The sequence below is a fragment of the Sycon ciliatum genome, chromosome 8, assembly GCF_964019385.1.
Source record: "Sycon ciliatum chromosome 8, ocSycCili1.1, whole genome shotgun sequence".
NCBI classification, from domain to species: domain Eukaryota; kingdom Metazoa; phylum Porifera; class Calcarea; order Leucosolenida; family Sycettidae; genus Sycon; species Sycon ciliatum.
Window position 1 is genome coordinate 16,717,579 of NC_088650.1, and position 16,313 is coordinate 16,733,891.

At 50.2% G+C, this 16,313-nt stretch overlaps 3 protein-coding genes across 7 annotated transcripts in view; 1 reads left to right on the top strand and 2 right to left on the bottom strand.

The window, feature by feature from the left end:
* Window positions 1-6,655, bottom strand: part of LOC135823884 (uncharacterized) — a 189,783-nt gene extending 183,128 nt beyond the window's left edge. The window contains exon 1 of the mRNA XM_065336742.1: window positions 6,283-6,655. The gene's annotated coding sequence lies outside the window, so the exon portion shown is untranslated. The remainder of the gene's footprint in view (window positions 1-6,282) is intronic.
* Window positions 1-16,313, top strand: part of LOC135823883 (uncharacterized) — a 45,374-nt gene that overhangs the window by 26,563 nt on the left and 2,498 nt on the right. Inside the window, exons 1-4 of one of the 5 annotated variants that reach the window (XM_065336740.1) lie at window positions 7,089-7,417; window positions 9,531-9,632; window positions 11,193-11,712; window positions 12,113-12,177. In XM_065336740.1, the coding sequence (XP_065192812.1) occupies window positions 11,464-11,712; window positions 12,113-12,177 (314 nt within the window). In that variant the 5' untranslated portion in view covers window positions 7,089-7,417; window positions 9,531-9,632; window positions 11,193-11,463. Of the gene's footprint in view, window positions 1-7,088; window positions 7,418-7,857; window positions 9,318-9,530; window positions 9,633-11,192; window positions 11,713-12,112; window positions 12,178-16,313 lie in introns of those variants that run through there. The other 4 variants (XM_065336741.1, XR_010554789.1, XR_010554792.1 and 1 more) reach the window with 4 other exon arrangements.
* LOC135823879 (uncharacterized) overlaps window positions 1-16,313 on the bottom strand; it is a 57,742-nt gene that overhangs the window by 12,206 nt on the left and 29,223 nt on the right. The gene's annotated exons all lie outside the window — the stretch shown is intronic.

Sequence of the window (16,313 nt, forward strand, 5' to 3'; positions counted from 1 at the left end):
AACATGTGGCCAGCAGTCTTTGCCAGAATGGTACGGAACATCAACGGAATAGGGCCAGGCTGGTGCGTAACATGATGATGGCCCCGCACACCGAACAAGTTCGAGCATGAGAGCATGTATTTTCTCCTGCTGAATGGATGCCTGTGCAGCGGTCTCTAGCTGTCAACGCGTCTTGTCACGAAGGCGGTGAGTCTCCAAACGACGGGATATTTGCTCCGTCGTTTCTTGCTGTTGGCATAGCCTTTCGCAAGCACGGCGACTCTCGAGGCGGCGGGACCTCTCTTCTTCCTTCTTCTACTCTCTGTGTAGGCACTCCTGCCGACGCCGTCTGCTCAGAGCTTTAACACTGTCACCCCTGTCATTTTGCTCCTCCTCATAGTCCTCTTCTAAGTATCTCAGCATTCTATTTATACAACAACTACGACCATTAAAACACTGCAATCTACCCGATCCTTACATTCCCAGCCCATTAGTACCACACCCCTAAACTTTCGACCGATAGTACGACACATTCTATGGTCTTTTGAAATCAAACCGCAACCATTACAATAATGCGATCTAAACCATAATGAGCGTTAGCATGCTAACGCAAGTTAGCAGGCAGTCCAGCGAGCTGGCCCGACCTGCACGCATGCGCGAGTCACATGGTCATGCGCCCTCCAAGATCCTGTACAATGTCTCTTGCATGTCATTGCTGCTTTCGACTTTCGAGCATGCAACTTGCGGAACATGCGTTCCCAAACAATTTCCTCCACAATTGTGCTCGCCCCGGTGTATCTTGCTAAGCTCAATGTTAAAAGTGCATTCTGCCGAATTCCCGTCCGCCCGGAGGATAGGTCCTTGTCGATCCGCTGGCAGGATCAATACTTTTATGAGAGTGCCCTGCCCTTCAGACTGTATTACGCTCCAGTCCAGCTATATGGAACTCTGTCGCATCCGCCAGTGAATGGATTATGTGCTAGCAGTTCGCACTCACACGCCTATTGCATTACGGGGAATACCTCAACTAACGTTACTTCCTCAGTGCATGCTCTGGACTTGTGTTAGCTTGCCAGCAATTCGTTATTCTGCTCCGAGCATTTACATACTTCGATGTTTCTCTGGCCCCAGCAAAAGTGGAGGGTCCAGCTCAAGTCCTGACGTTATTGGCATCATCCTATTACGGGGAGTGCCTCGACTAACGTTTCTGTCTCCATGCCTGCTCTGAACTTGTGTTAGCTCGCCAGCAACTCGCTACTCGGCGCCGCGCGTTTACATACCTCGGTGTTTCTCTGGCGTCAGTAAAAGTGCTTCCTCAATGCATGCTCTGGACCTGTGTTAGCTCGCCAGCAACTCGCTACTCGGCGCCGCGCGTTTACATACCTCGGTGTTTTCTCTGGCGTCAGCAAAAGTGGAGGGTCCAGCCCACGTCCTGATAATTATCGGCGTCATCCTGGACACCCGCCGCGCTAACATCAGGATGCCTATGGACGAACTTGCCGAGCTTCGTGATCTCCTTCGGGCCACTCTTCACACAGCTTCAACTACCCAATGTCAACTCGAGTCTCTTCTGGGAAAGCTCCCGTTTGCTACAAGAGTGATAGCCCCTGGATGCAAATTGCAGATTGTGGTCACTTGCCAACTGGTACCGGCAGCCGTGTTACCTGATCAAGCTCTCCAAAGAGTGCCTCAAAGATCTTCGCCGATGGCCTGAGCTCCTGGATTAGCGGAACGGCCGGTCCTTCTTCCTATACCCTAAATGGACGCCGTCCCCCGACTTGCTGGTATTCACTGATGCAAGTGGTGCACTTGGCCGGTGCTCGTACAATTGCGACCGGGGATAGGGCGATGGACAGTCAATCAAGCAGAGCAGCAATCGCAAAGGGTTGTTTGCAATTGTGGCAGCCCGCAGCACCTGGGAAAACTAGCGGCATCAGCTGCGAATGCCAATCGATGGGCATTTACAGCAACTGCGAGGATATTGCTCATCAGTTGTGGCTTTGGCCTGGCGTTGTACACCGGCCACTCGTTTCGAATCAGCTGCGGGACTCGATATTCAGAGAGGCGGGAAGGTGGAAAGCGATGTCTGCCCGAGTAACATTCGGACGCCACCTGCAGCCAAAGTATGGGTGGCTGCGGCAATGGCCTCAGCCCATGATATCAAGTTCTGACAGTCTTTACCTAGCTTGCACCGCTTACAGATTGCACGGGTAGCTGCACTTTGTGATCCGCTCCGGGAGTGCCGATTTATGGAATATATGCTCTCAACTGGTTATGCATACCAATATATTTAGCATTTGGAGGCTCTACTCAGAGTCATTGGCGGCTCCATGCAGTCATTGGCGGCTCCATGCGGAGTCATTGGCGGCTCCATGCGGAGTCATTGGCGGCTCCATGCGGAGTCAATTTGGGGCTCCATGCGGGGTCATTCGGCGGCTCCATGCGGGGTCATTCGGCGGCTCCATGCAGAGTCATTCGGCGGCTCCATGCGAAGTCATTCGGTGGCTCCATGCGGAGTCATTTGCCGGCTCCAAGCAGAGTCATTTGCCGGCTCAGCTGCGAGCCATCTAGTGGCTCCAAGCAGAGCCATCATACCAGTTGCTCGAATCGGCACTCCCAGCTTAATCCAAAACTCGGTTGCTCTGTTGTGAGGTGGGGGGGATGCTAACCTAGGAATGGGTTTGCTCCCCACACTGGAGCTAGCGCTTTTCCGTCGACTTGACACTTGACGGACTCACGACTGCCATCCAGAGTCGCCACCACTATTTCTAAACCATACGGCTAATTATTTTAGTTAGCTATCCACTTACCGGTACAGTAAAACCTGTGACTACCGACCACCCCTTGGTGCCAGCAAAAGCGGTCTTTAGTAGCAGGTGGTCTTTAGTTAGAGGTTTGCACCGCGTGACCATATGTGGATCCCATTATATGATATGTATGTCAAAATGCAGCTAATACGATTCCCCAGGACTTGCGCAATGTCAGAAAGACGGAGAGATGGAGAGAGAGAGAGAGAGAGAGAGAGAGAGAGAGAGAGAGAGAAGATTAATTTTTTGCAGACTTCAAATTCAGCTGCTACTTCTGAAGCCAGGAGTCAAACGTTCCCTGGGGAAGTTTCGTTTCGCGCTGGGCTTCAAATTTGTTCATGCGATCAATCATACCGACTGTCCTTGTTGTGACTTCTGGATTGCTTGAACGCGATCCTTCAGCATCAGGACCTTGTGGTGCTGCTTTGTTTCTGGATTCCTTGATGCCATCGTCAATCCGTCTGTATGACTGGTGTGACAGAGCCGCCCAGTCTTCGTTTCTCCTCCGAGTAGTAACATCGATCAGAGAGCGCTTTCGATGCGCTCTCCAAGACGTTTCCTATCATGTTTTTTCTTGACAGCGCTTGAAATGTTGACAGGTGTAGTGCAGTCCACACCGACTCCACAGCCAAAATTACCTGCATTCATTTGTTCAGCTGCTGTAGTATCGAAAGATTCTTTTCAGGACCATGGAAAATCAGTAAAATTTCAAGAAGGAGCTTCGAGCAACATTTGATTTCCTACATCGCGGCCGCTAGTTACGGGTCAAAAATTGTGTTTGGGACAGGAAAAGGCGGTCGCTGGTCGCGTTCAGAAGGTAGTCGCTAGTCACAGTGCATTTTGAATGTGAGACCTTCCGTGCCTGGCGAAGTGGTTGGTAGTACCAGGCTGGTCGCTAGTGACAGTGGTCTTTAGTTACAGGTTTTACTGTATATCCCTTACCGAAATTGTATTCTTGAACGCAATATTCTTCTTTCTTTTTCTTCTACTCCGTTCCATCAGCACTCGGCCGATGGCAGGAGATTGGTACCCACTGGGCTAGCATGCAGCAGCCAAAGCTGGGGCCTTTTCTTACTCCGTCAAACCCACTTCTTAAAACAAAACTGACGTGCATATTCACATTGCATGTTGTGAATGTCCCCATATTTGCCCCGACATCTTAGCTCGTACAGCGCTCCAGATACATCTATGCTACGGTGCGCACCGCATACTCGAATTACGGTACGGGACACATACAGGATACTGCACCAACCATGGCATGCCACGTGAACCACCCTACCAGACACCGTGACACGCACCGAATTACAGCGGTGAGGATACTGGCTAGCGCCAGATGCTACTAAAGTACAACTGAATAGCGTCTTTTGCATAGCTACGGGAATAATCTCATATCCCAAGTATTGCAGCTCTGCTGATAGAATAATTCAGGTTACTCCCACTCCATTTCTCTAGTGCTTATTTTTCTGAAAAAATATTATCTTTGGCACCAGAATGCTGCCACCAAGAGTACATTAACCAGAGTGTGCAGCCCAAAGAGAATCATCCCACGGCAAAGTTTATTGTTTAGGGCATAGACTCGCAGTAACAGGCTCACCTTTGCTGCATCTCACTCCGCTTCACACGGTCATCTACTCTATCACCATGGTAATTTCTGTTGCACATTGCTGCTTGTTTAACAAAAACGTAGAAAACACACCGAATTTCCAGGTAATTGCCATGGTGATACGGTACTTTAGCTTGAACCTATTGTATGACGGGTTTTCTATGATTGATAATGACCCAGAGAGAAACTAAACCGGTATCGAATTCCAGTCAGCGACGCAATTCTTCTGAGGTGTAAAGTGACTTCAGGAATATGTTGCAGAAAACTGCGATGCATGCTGATTATTTAGTGTGCCCTATTGTGCACAATATACCAGGTGTGTTACTCAGGGATGAAGTAGATGCACACACGTGCCGGGCATCACGGCACAGGTTAGGTTTGCTACTAGCCGCTGCAGTGTACTTGTGGTCCGAACTTGCACTCTACTCAACTCTGCATACGCAAAGAGTGCTGGTGCCGAAATGAACCAGAAGGGTACTGAGTGGGACGCAACAACACTGACTCTGTCTACCCATGTACACAGATATGATAGGGTATGCAGTACCTGCTCTAAGATTTAACACAAACCGGGTACACGTCTACCTGGCACAATTCCTGCAACACTGGGCCAGAGCCAGATGCGTTCAAGTGCGGCTACTGTGTGTCAGGGAGTCGTAAACTTACTTTCGACTTCCTGATGTACATGATTGTACATGTACATGTATGAACGTACTCGCACTGGGCACTCTGGCCGCACGCATCTGCACGCGTATGCAGCCTGTCAGTGGCGGTATACCCTCGAACGGTATAAAAAAGTATAGTACTCGACAGGACTTCCGACCGGGTCTCAGGTAACCCAGTGTTCTTTTTCCAAAAGGTCCAAGTACTCACAAACAGGGCCACTGACCCGGCTCTGGAGCAGACACTGGTAATCTAGGTCCAAGTTTGCTCGATTATGTTCTGACGCTTCATGTGCTTTCATAGCCAAGGTTTCTCACTTTCTTCGCAAGCTCTTTTAGTCTTGAGAGTTGACAACTGCTTATGGTTGTGTTGGCAGAAAACATGTCAGCTAATCTGACAACCGGCCAACCCCATTTTACTGGTAAGTAGTCAGCGAGTGGCTTTGATGGGGCCATACAGTACTAGAGGGGAAGTTACGCGGCATATTTGTGCTCCCGTTTTGAAAACACGTTCTCGCTCGAAGGGTTTCTAAACTTTATCCCTGCGCTCATTGATGGAGTTCATCGATGGAGTTGCCAGCGGCACTCTACAGAAGAACAATGTTGTCAAGTTTTTTATGAAAAATTGTCAAACATTTTCAAATTGCTATAAGTTTGGTTAGGGCCGGGTTCCACTGCGGCTCCGCAGCTCCGCTGCTCCACGGTACTTGGCTGCATGCAGCAGAACGGCGCGGTTCCAGTGACACTCGCCATTCACGGTACCGCGATCGTGCTCGACGTTTTTTTATGACATTTAGCCTGCCTGCGCGCGCGTGAAATCCAAAAAAAATCCTCGTGTTCTGGCCTGTGCAACGAATTAAAATTCCCCCGAATAAAACAATTAAGTGCGGGAGACAATGCAAGCCGTGACCGCGGCTTGCATTTTTTTTGTATCAAGCAGCGAAGCGAAAGCTGGTGATGAGCCGCGGCCTCGCTGGACCAGCTCGTAATGATGACGTTTCATGCCGTGGATGATGTGCGGCGGAGCGGCAGTGAAACCCAGCCCTTAGGCAAAGGACATTTGTCATTAATTTGTTTATGCTGCATAGATGGAGAGCTGCACACTCTGGCTTATGGACTCTCGCCTACAGTGTAGTCGTACTGCTAGTGTACTGGCATTACAGAAGACACGAAAAACGAGAACATAGGTATGGCGAGAAAGTAATTACTGGCTAAGAATTGCCCTAAGACTTACCGCTTCTCAGTGCTCCATACCAGGAAGTAGTACACTACCTACTCCCTGCTCCATACGAGTGTTCTCTCCTCATTCTCTGCATCCTTTACCTCAGGAGTCTCGTCCATTTAGCGGCTCAAATGCTTGAGCTCCGGATAGCGGAAAATAGCTCGTCGTCCATTAGCGGCTCTAATAGTACCTGGTCTGAAGTGTCGCAGTCTAGCACAACTATGATTTTTTCCAGGAGGGTAAGGGTTGCAAACCCAAAGAGACCCTAAGCTTCGTCTATCAAACAAAACAATTGCCCTAAAAAATGGAAGAGGAAAAGAGTGAGCGAGCTGGTCTGAGCGCGCTACTTTTCAAAAAATAGAAGCTGAAAGCCATCAAAGTCAAAGCATTCTGGCTAGCGCGTTTGTGTATGTCACAAGCGCTAGCGCGCTAGTCGCAGCAAACGCTCGCAGGCCAGAGTTAGCGCTATTTGGGCTGTTTGCCGCACGCGGCAGCTGGATGGATCACGTGATCCAAGCTGACAAATAAGGTCCGATGGTTCAGCTACATTGAGCCACAAGCCTGAGCGATAGAGAGACTGAGACCGTACCTGTATGGAACGCTTGTGGCTCAATGTAGCTGAACCATCGGACCTTATTTGTCAGCTTGGATCACGTGATCCATCCAGCTGCCGCGTGCGGCAAACAGCCCAAATAGCGCTAACTCTGGCCTGCGAGCGTTTGCTGCGACTAGCGCGCTAGCGCTTGTGACATACACAAACGCGCTAGCCAGAATGCTTTGACTTTGATGGCTTTCAGCTTCTATTTTTTGAAAAGTAGCGCGCTCAGACCAGCTCGCTCACTCTTTTCCTCTTCCATTTTTTAGGGCAATTGTTTTGTTTGATAGACGAAGCTTAGGGTCTCTGGGTTTGCAACCCTTACCCTCCTGGAAAAAATCATAGTTGTGCTAGACTGCGACACTTCAGACCAGGTACTATTAGAGCCGCTAATGGACGACGAGCTATTTTCCGCTATCCGGAGCTCAAGCATTTGAGCCGCTAAATGGACGAGATTCCTGAGGTAAAGGATGCAGAGAATGAGGAGAGAACACTCGTATGGAGCAGGGAGTAGGTAGTGTACTACTTCCTGGTATGGAGCACTGAGAAGCGGTAAGTCTTAGGGCAATTCTTAGCCAGTAATTACTTTCTCGCCATACCTATGTTCTCGTTTTTCGTGTCTTCTGTAATGCCAGTACACTAGCAGTACGACTACACTGTAGGCGAGAGTCCATAAGCCAGAGTGTGCAGCTCTCCATCTATGCAGCATAAACAAATTAATGACAAATTTCCTTTGCCTAAGGGCTGGGTTTCACTGCCGCTCCGCCGCACATCATCCACGGCATGAAACGTCATCATTACGAGCTGGTCCAGCGAGGCCGCGGCTCATCACCAGCTTTCGCTTCGCTGCTTGATACAAAAAAATGCAAGCCGCGGTCACGGCTTGCATTGTTTCCCGCACTTAATTGTTTTGTTCGGGGGAATTTTAATTCGTTGCACAGGCCAGAACACGAGGATTTTTTTGGGATTTCACGCGCGCGCAGGCAGGCTAAATGTCATAAAAAAAACGTCGAGCACGATCGCGGTACCGTGAATGGCGAGTGTCACTGGAACCGCGCCGTTCTGCTGCATGCAGCCAAGTACCGTGGAGCAGCGGAGCTGCGGAGCCGCAGTGGAACCCGGCCCTAACCAAACTTATAGCAATTTGAAAATGTTTGACAATTTTTCATAAAAAACTTGACAACATTGTTCTTCTGTAGAGTGCCGCTGGCAACTCCATCGATGAACTCCATCAATGAGCGCAGGGATAAAGTTTAGAAACCCTTCGAGCGAGAACGTGTTTACAAAACGGGAGCACAAATATGCCGCGTAACTTCCCCTCTAGTACTGTATGGCCCCATCAAAGCCACTCGCTGACTACTTACCAGTAAAATGGGGTTGGCCGGTTGTCAGATTAGCTGACATGTTTTCTGCCAACACAACCATAAGCAGTTGTCAACTCTCAAGACTAAAAGAGCTTGCGAAGAAAGTGAGAAACCTTGGCTATGAAAGCACATGAAGCGTCAGAACATAATCGAGCAAACTTGGACCTAGATTACCAGTGTCTGCTCCAGAGCCGGGTCAGTGGCCCTGTTTGTGAGTACTTGGACCTTTTGGAAAAAGAACACTGGGTTACCTGAGACCCGGTCGGAAGTCCTGTCGAGTACTATACTTTTTTATACCGTTCGAGGGTATACCGCCACTGACAGGCTGCATACGCGTGCAGATGCGTGCGGCCAGAGTGCCCAGTGCGAGTACGTTCATACATGTACATGTACAATCATGTACATCAGGAAGTCGAAAGTAAGTTTACGACTCCCTGACACACAGTAGCCGCACTTGAACGCATCTGGCTCTGGCCCAGTGTTGCAGGAATTGTGCCAGGTAGACGTGTACCCGGTTTGTGTTAAATCTTAGAGCAGGTACTGCATACCCTATCATATCTGTGTACATGGGTAGACAGAGTCAGTGTTGTTGCGTCCCACTCAGTACCCTTCTGGTTCATTTCGGCACCAGCACTCTTTGCGTATGCAGAGTTGAGTAGAGTGCAAGTTCGGACCACAAGTACACTGCAGCGGCTAGTAGCAAACCTAACCTGTGCCGTGATGCCCGGCACGTGTGTGCATCTACTTCATCCCTGAGTAACACACCTGGTATATTGTGCACAATAGGGCACACTAAATAATCAGCATGCATCGCAGTTTTCTGCAACATATTCCTGAAGTCACTTTACACCTCAGAAGAATTGCGTCGCTGACTGGAATTCGATACCGGTTTAGTTTCTCTCTGGGTCATTATCAATCATAGAAAACCCGTCATACAATAGGTTTAAGCTAAAGTACCGTATCACCATGGTAATTCCTGGAAATTCGGTGTGTTTTCTGCCTTTTGTTAAACAAGCAGCAATGTGCAACAGAAATTACCATGGTGATAGAGTAGATTACCGTGTGAAGCGGTGTGAGATGCAGCAAAGGTGAGCTTGTTACTGTGAGTCTATGCCCTAAACAATAAACTTTGCCGTGGGATGATTATCCTTGGGCTGCACACTCTGCACACTTATTGCTAGGTATATCATTGGTCTTGTTCGAATCGTCCATTACGTTTGCAGCTGTTCAAACTTGTTTTGTTGTTTATTATTTTATTGATTTATTTATTCTACTTGCCTTTCCTATCTTCTTGTGTTTAGCATTAGGCGATTTGATCGCAGGACAAGAGAGGAGCTGATGGACGATCTCTCCAGTGTCCCTCTTGGTTCGGAGCAGCGCCGAGTGCTGACGTTGGGACTTGGGTAAGGATGAGTGTTCCCTCATGTTTACAAGTTATCCGTTTTGTCCAACACTAACAGTTATATGCAGAATACTGCTGAGTCAAAAATGTGCAACAATTAGCACAAAAACTGACTGATGAGATCATGACATTCAACGACCTGATGCTTAGCTGCATCACGTTTATATCCGTTAGTGATGGACAAAACGGATAACTCGTAAACTGATGGTCCTCTTTTTCAATTTTAATCCTTGGCTCTCCATCCGAGTTCCCTCGTGTGTGTAGCTATTATTATTTTTTTGGTGACAGTCAATTTTTTCTTCAGACTTTTCCCGTTTGTGTCTTTCCCTCAAACTAGTCAATATTTTTATTTACTTATTTTTTTGCCCAGGGTCTACATTCTACCTTTATTTTACTTAGACTAGGGTTAGCTGTCCGTTTACCAGTACTCATCCACACATATGTGCACATAGGGTCTACACAGAACTCTATCAGTAGATATTTTGTGTATAGGAGGTTGTCTATCCACCGAGATAGCACTATATACTCCCATTCTGTGTGTTCTCTGGTAGCTATGTCCCTTGGAGACTATACGGTGCCAGTGTGGTGACCGAGATCAGGCGTGTCTGCACTGGCATCGTCAACTTTGCCTACTGCTACGTGCTCCCCAGTGCTCCATCTGTGTCCTGTAATTTGTTTGGGGAGGGGGGGGGGGGGGCAATACCGGTACTTCAGGTGCAGGGGGCAAGGGGGAATGGGGTGGGGGACATCATGCCCCCAATGAGCCTCTCCAGGCGTTGTTCTGGAGTAGACTAACCATAGGCGGAGTGTACACATGCAGCACATAGTTTGGGAGCTAGAACGCAATCGGACTCAGGCATATTCAAAGGCAGTCTATTGTGATAGTAGTCCTGGACTGATCTCACTATGATGATATAGGTCGTGCCCAGCATCACAATGCCAAACATTATAAATGACTGTTTTTTTTGCCTGAGGGGCTAGATGAGCATGCGGCTAGACTGCCGATGGCAACCAACAGGCTCAAGGCTGTGTTGAGACTTCGTGTGAGCGACCCGAGTCAATTGTGTACTTACCATGACTAGGCATCGCATTGAGCATCGTATGCCCACTAATATAATATATTATGTCACTGTTCTTAGTCGCACCGGGGGCGCATGCCCGTTTTCAGGAGACTTCTCAAAACACATAAGCCCTGGGTCCTGAAGGTTAGGCCTATTGTTAATCTAAATAGTCCTGGCTACTATCCCGCTGAGTTCACTGACTTTCTACTGAACCCGTATGTATGTGAGGAAAGTACTGTTCTGACCTCAACTGCGGATTTCATCAACTTGGTAGAAGGTTTGCCTGTGCGGGACGATCATTTATAATTGAGCATAGATGTGACCAGCCTTTACTACACCAACATCCCCAACGACCTCGGTTGTCGTGGTATATCACACACAGGTGTACAAGGTGGATGCCCCTCGCCCTTCGTACATGGTTATTAACAGCAGTGACTTCCTTGATGTCAGTCATTCGGAAGAAAAATGAGTTCGTGTATGGTAACGATGTGTTTCGGCAGATCCAAGGGACTGCCATGGGTTCGCCTGCAGCAGTGGTCTATGCCGACATTGTTATGCTGTATTTGGAGAAGCAGTACGTTTTGCCGATCTTAGAGGGGGAGGGTTTAGAGGTTCAGGTTTATAGACGCTTTATCATTGCATGGTTGCGAAGGTCAAGCTCAGCGCACTTTAGATAGGATTAATAAGTGTTCGGCCCTCAAGTTTTCTCATGAACTGGCACATGATGGCATTGATTTCCTGGACACCACAGTTTTCCGTAGTAAGGGATACATGGCGGTGAAGCCTCATTTCAAGTTCACCAATCGTTTCCTGTATCTGCTTGTCGGTAGTAACCACCCCTGTAGTATGGGCAAAGGTGTGTTCACTGGGGAGTTGATCCGTATCCGTCGGTCTTCGACCCTTGACCACCACTACGAAGCTGCTGCCGAGCGGCCGAAGCAGGCTTTCCAGGCCCGTGTATACAAGCGCTCCATCTTTCATCTTTCAGACCCGTACACTAGGAATGGATGCGCAGGGAAGGTACTAGTGTTGGTCAAATTGGCATGGGTTTGGGTTATTTCTGTAGTTGTATACAGTGCTCCTCATTGTATTTACCTGGGCCCGGCCTGCTGTCCTTCGCCCGTTGGTCTTGAGGTCCAGGTGTAATACCCCTACCATACAGTCCGGTGGCCAGCGCGGTTGTTGTTACACGGTGGAACATCGGCAAGAGGTTGCTTGCTCGTTTGCCTCATGCTCAGTGTCCTCAGGGAGTTAGTATTTTCCTCCTGTTTGGATTTTGCAGTGTCTATGGTGTCGGTAATTGAGTTTTTGTTCTGTATGCTTTTCTGTGGTGTGTGGCTGTTGTTCACACATCTTTATTTGACTTGCTTCCTGGTGTGGTGTACCTTTTTGTTTTATATTGGTGTTGGTCTGGCTGTAGAGTTCTAGCATCCGTAGCTGCCTCAGGGGGTGCCACTTCTCCCATCAGCGTCGACTAGTCCGCCGGTACGTGGTGCTATATTACGTTTAGTTGTCTGTTCCATCCTGTACGGGCTGTGTCCTGCTGACCACACAGTCTGGGTCTCCATACTTTGCATGTTCTCATCGTGTGTAGTGTTCACACGTACATATATGGACTGTCACACCCATATGTTGTACATGTGGCTGCACGTGTTGTCTCTTTGTCGTACCTGCTGCTGTATTTGTGTTTCTGTGATGCTGACCCGTTCATGCTGCTGCGCTGCTTTGTTGTATTGCTGACACGTGCACCTTTTTGTGCTGATATGATATCGAGTACGCCACTTTTTGTGCTGATGAGGGCACCACTTTCCGATATCATGTTTCCTTTCGCCATGTCAGTTGTCAGTTCTCCCGTCGTCTCCTGAAGTGTAGTAATGAATAGCTCTCTCTCTAGCTCTAGAGAAAAACCACTTGACTAGTCCGTTTGATGTGTGGCGTGGCGAGGGTATAGTAGAGGCAGCTCGTTCTCCAACCGAGACGACATTTGGCGCCCAACGTGGGGCTCAAACCCACGACCCTGAGATTAAGAGTTTCATGCTCTACCGACACATATATGCACGTGGCACCGTTTGTGCTCCTATCCATTTACATATGCTGCTTTCCACACCTGTGCTGACAGTCGGTACGCACCGACTCTGTACGCATGCACGCACAACATTACATTCTGTTGGCATCATATTAGTGAGGTTTTGCATTCCAAAATTCGGCAAAAGATTCGGCACGCGGGAGCGAGGTCGAAAATGCACACGAAGATGCGGCATGTTTGTTCGGAAAAAGCTCACTTTGCCGAACATATTTTTCGGATGAATTTTCTTGTGGAAGAGCGCTAGCGCGTGATTTATTCAAAGAGGTTTCTTATCTTGGCATGGCTTCGCAGGCGTCTTTGACGACATCAGCATCGTCAGCTACCTCTGATTGCTCCTCTCCACTGCCTGTCTACTCTCTTTCGCCTGGAGTGTCCTCACCGTCATCTGTGTGGCTGAAAAGACTATGGCGATACCCATAAAATTTGACTTGGCCATGGAGTTGGTTTTTCTGAGGCGACTGAGGAGGCAGGTTTGGCCCTCGACTCTTTGAGCGCGATCAAAGTTTGTCGGAATCAGCAAGAAAAGGAGCACGGGACAGGACATTGCTGATGCTGGGGCTCACGAAACACATCATTTTCGACTTGCAAAACAAACGTCGGTGCGAAAATTCGACATTTTGATGTTCGACAAATTACCAAAGAACGCCAAGCCGAAATTCGGAATGCAAAGCCTCACTATTGCGGAGCTTTCCGGAGCTCCGAGTTAGTTGTTGTTTGGAATACAGCAAGAGAACAACATTACATTGGCGCTGCGAGCAAACGCCTGATCCTCGCCATGTCCCTACTGTCACTACCGCCTCCGGAGCCATTCCCGATCTACAGCAGTCTCTACGATGCTGCTGCCCATTTTCCTGCCTGGGAACGGTGTTTCCAACTCTATGTCGCAGCAGCCGGCATCTCGGATGACACTCGCCAGAGAGACACTTTCCAGTATGTGGCCGGCAAGGACATCCAGCAGCTCGTCCCTACGTTAGCCAACACTGGCAACGATCTCGACGGCCTCATAACCGCCGCCGCCGACTACTTTCAGTCGAAGCAGAGCCCCAGCATGGCCCGCTTCCACTTCCGGCAGGTCACCCAGCAGCCTGGCGAAACATTAGACACGTTTTATACTCGTTTGCTGGCATTGGCAACGACCTGCAGCTTCGCCGACGATGCCCAGAAGAACGTGGCTCTCTGTGATCAAATTGTGGCAGGATGCACGTCCGATCCACTCCGCAGAAAACTGCTGGAGACTGGGTCCCTTGATCTCGCCAAGGCGCTCAAGGCCGCCAGAGCATTTGAAGCGTCAGTGGAACAGACGACGGCGTTCCGGCGCACACAAGACTCGATCAATGCCCTCCGTCATCAGCCACCGTTCTACAAAAGGACACAGCCGCCTCCTGCTACTGTTTCAACTCCGTCGCGTCGACCGATGCAGTCTTCGCCACATCCAGCTGCAAACTCGTACCACCAGCCACCTGCCCCAGTCGCCACTCGCGCTCCAGGCCGGCGGGAATCCAGCACATCGCTCTGCTACCGCTGTGGAGAGCCAGGCCACCCTGAGTCACGTCGCTACGCAGTTTTGCACTGTAAACGTCTGCCCATGGGCGTATCGTCCGCATCCGAGATCCTACAGCGCACACTGGACGCCATGGCTCGCTGGCCTCGACGGTGTGAAGAACGTCCACGACAACATCTTCAATTTTGGTAAGAGCGTCGAAGAGCACAACCGACGACTCGCCGCCTGCCTCCAGCGGCTCTAAGATCACAACGTTACACTCAACCGAGCCAAATGTCACAAATGTCACATCCTCAAGCCTCGGCTCAAGTTCATGGCTAGCGTCTACTCCGACAAGGGCATCCGCGCCTCTCCCAGCCACCAGCAGTCTGTGGCTACATTCTCTACGCCATCTTGCGTCAGCGACAAACAGAGTTTCCTGGGTCTCACCAACTTCCTCCGCCGTTACATTCGTAACATGGCCGATCTCACCACGCCACTCCCTGCTCTCACTAAGAAAGGTACTGTTTGGCGTTGAACTGATGTTGAGCAGCAATCATTTGATGCACTGAAGAAGGCCATCGCCGAAGACTGCATGCTGCAATACTTTGACCGCAACAACACATCACTGTATGTCGACGCACCGACCTCGGCGCAATCCTGTGTCCACGCCAAGACAACGGCCACGATGCACCTGTAGCATTCGCCAGCCGTGCACTCTCCGGCGTCGAGCAGCAATATTCTCAAACTGAACGGGAAGCATTGGGTGTCAAGTTTGGCTGCCTTCGCTTTCACCACAACTTGACAAGGTGATCCACAGTTCACCGTTGTCACCGACCACAAGCCGCTCCTGCAACTCAAGGCCGTCGGATCGAGACCTCCACCATGAATTGAGCGCATGGTCCTCCGCCTGCAGGATCTCAGCTTCCAGCTTCAGTACAAGCCTGGCCCAGAAAACCCGGCCGACGTCGTCAGTCGCAATCCGCAGCCTCATCCCGACTTGCCAAACATCGGCGCACAGGAAGACACTGCGTACATACATGCCCTAGCTACAGCAGCTAAGCCGAATGCGTTGGCTCTGAAGGAGATTGCGGACGCCACCACCGCAGACACCACACTGCAAGCCATCCTTTCCTCTCTGCAATCTGGCCGCTGGGATTCCAGCCACACCACGGTCCGCCCGTACTTTGCCCTCCGCCATGAACTGTCTGAGAGTGACGGTCTACTACTCCGCAACGACCGTCTCGTCATTCCCACGGCCCTCCAACGGCTTACCCTGCAGCTTACACATGCGGGCCACCAAGATATTGTCCGCACCAAGCAACGGCTCAACAGCAATGTTGGGTGGCCCAACATGGCTACTGAAGCCGAAGCACTCTGCCGGCAATGTAATCCGTGCCAAGCAACTCTCTCAACGACACCGCTACGTCCGGGAGTCCGTGCCCACACCACCGTCCACCAAGCCGTGGCAACGAGTCTTCGTCGATTTGTATGGACCCATGCCAAACGGTCAGCACCTGCTTGCCACTATCGACCAGTTGACTCGCTACCCGGTCATCAACGTGTTCAGCACGACACCCACTACGGCCGGTGTTGTAGCTCTGCGCTCTACATTATCCATGTTCAGCTTGCCCGAAGAGCTAGTCTCGGACAACAGTCCTCAGTTCCGTTCTTCGGCTTTTGCTGATTTCCTCGCGCAACACGCTATCCAGCACCGCCACACCCCTCCTTTGTGGCCACAAGCAAACGGAGCAGTCGAGTGCCTCAACCGTACCATTGGCAAAGTTCTGCGAACTGCCAAACTAGCTGGCGAAGACATCAATGTTGCATTTGACCAATGGCTCCTAGCGTACCGCACCACGCCACACCCTGCCACTCACGAGGCACCGGCAACACTCATGTTTGGTCGCCCCATCCGCGACAGCATACCCTGCATTACGGCAGCCGCACCAGACTTGCCTTCAGCTGCCCACCGTGACCAGCAATTCCGCCAATCCCAGTGCGACGCTGCCAATGCCACCCGCCGGTCAAACGCCCCCATCCTCACTCCTGGTC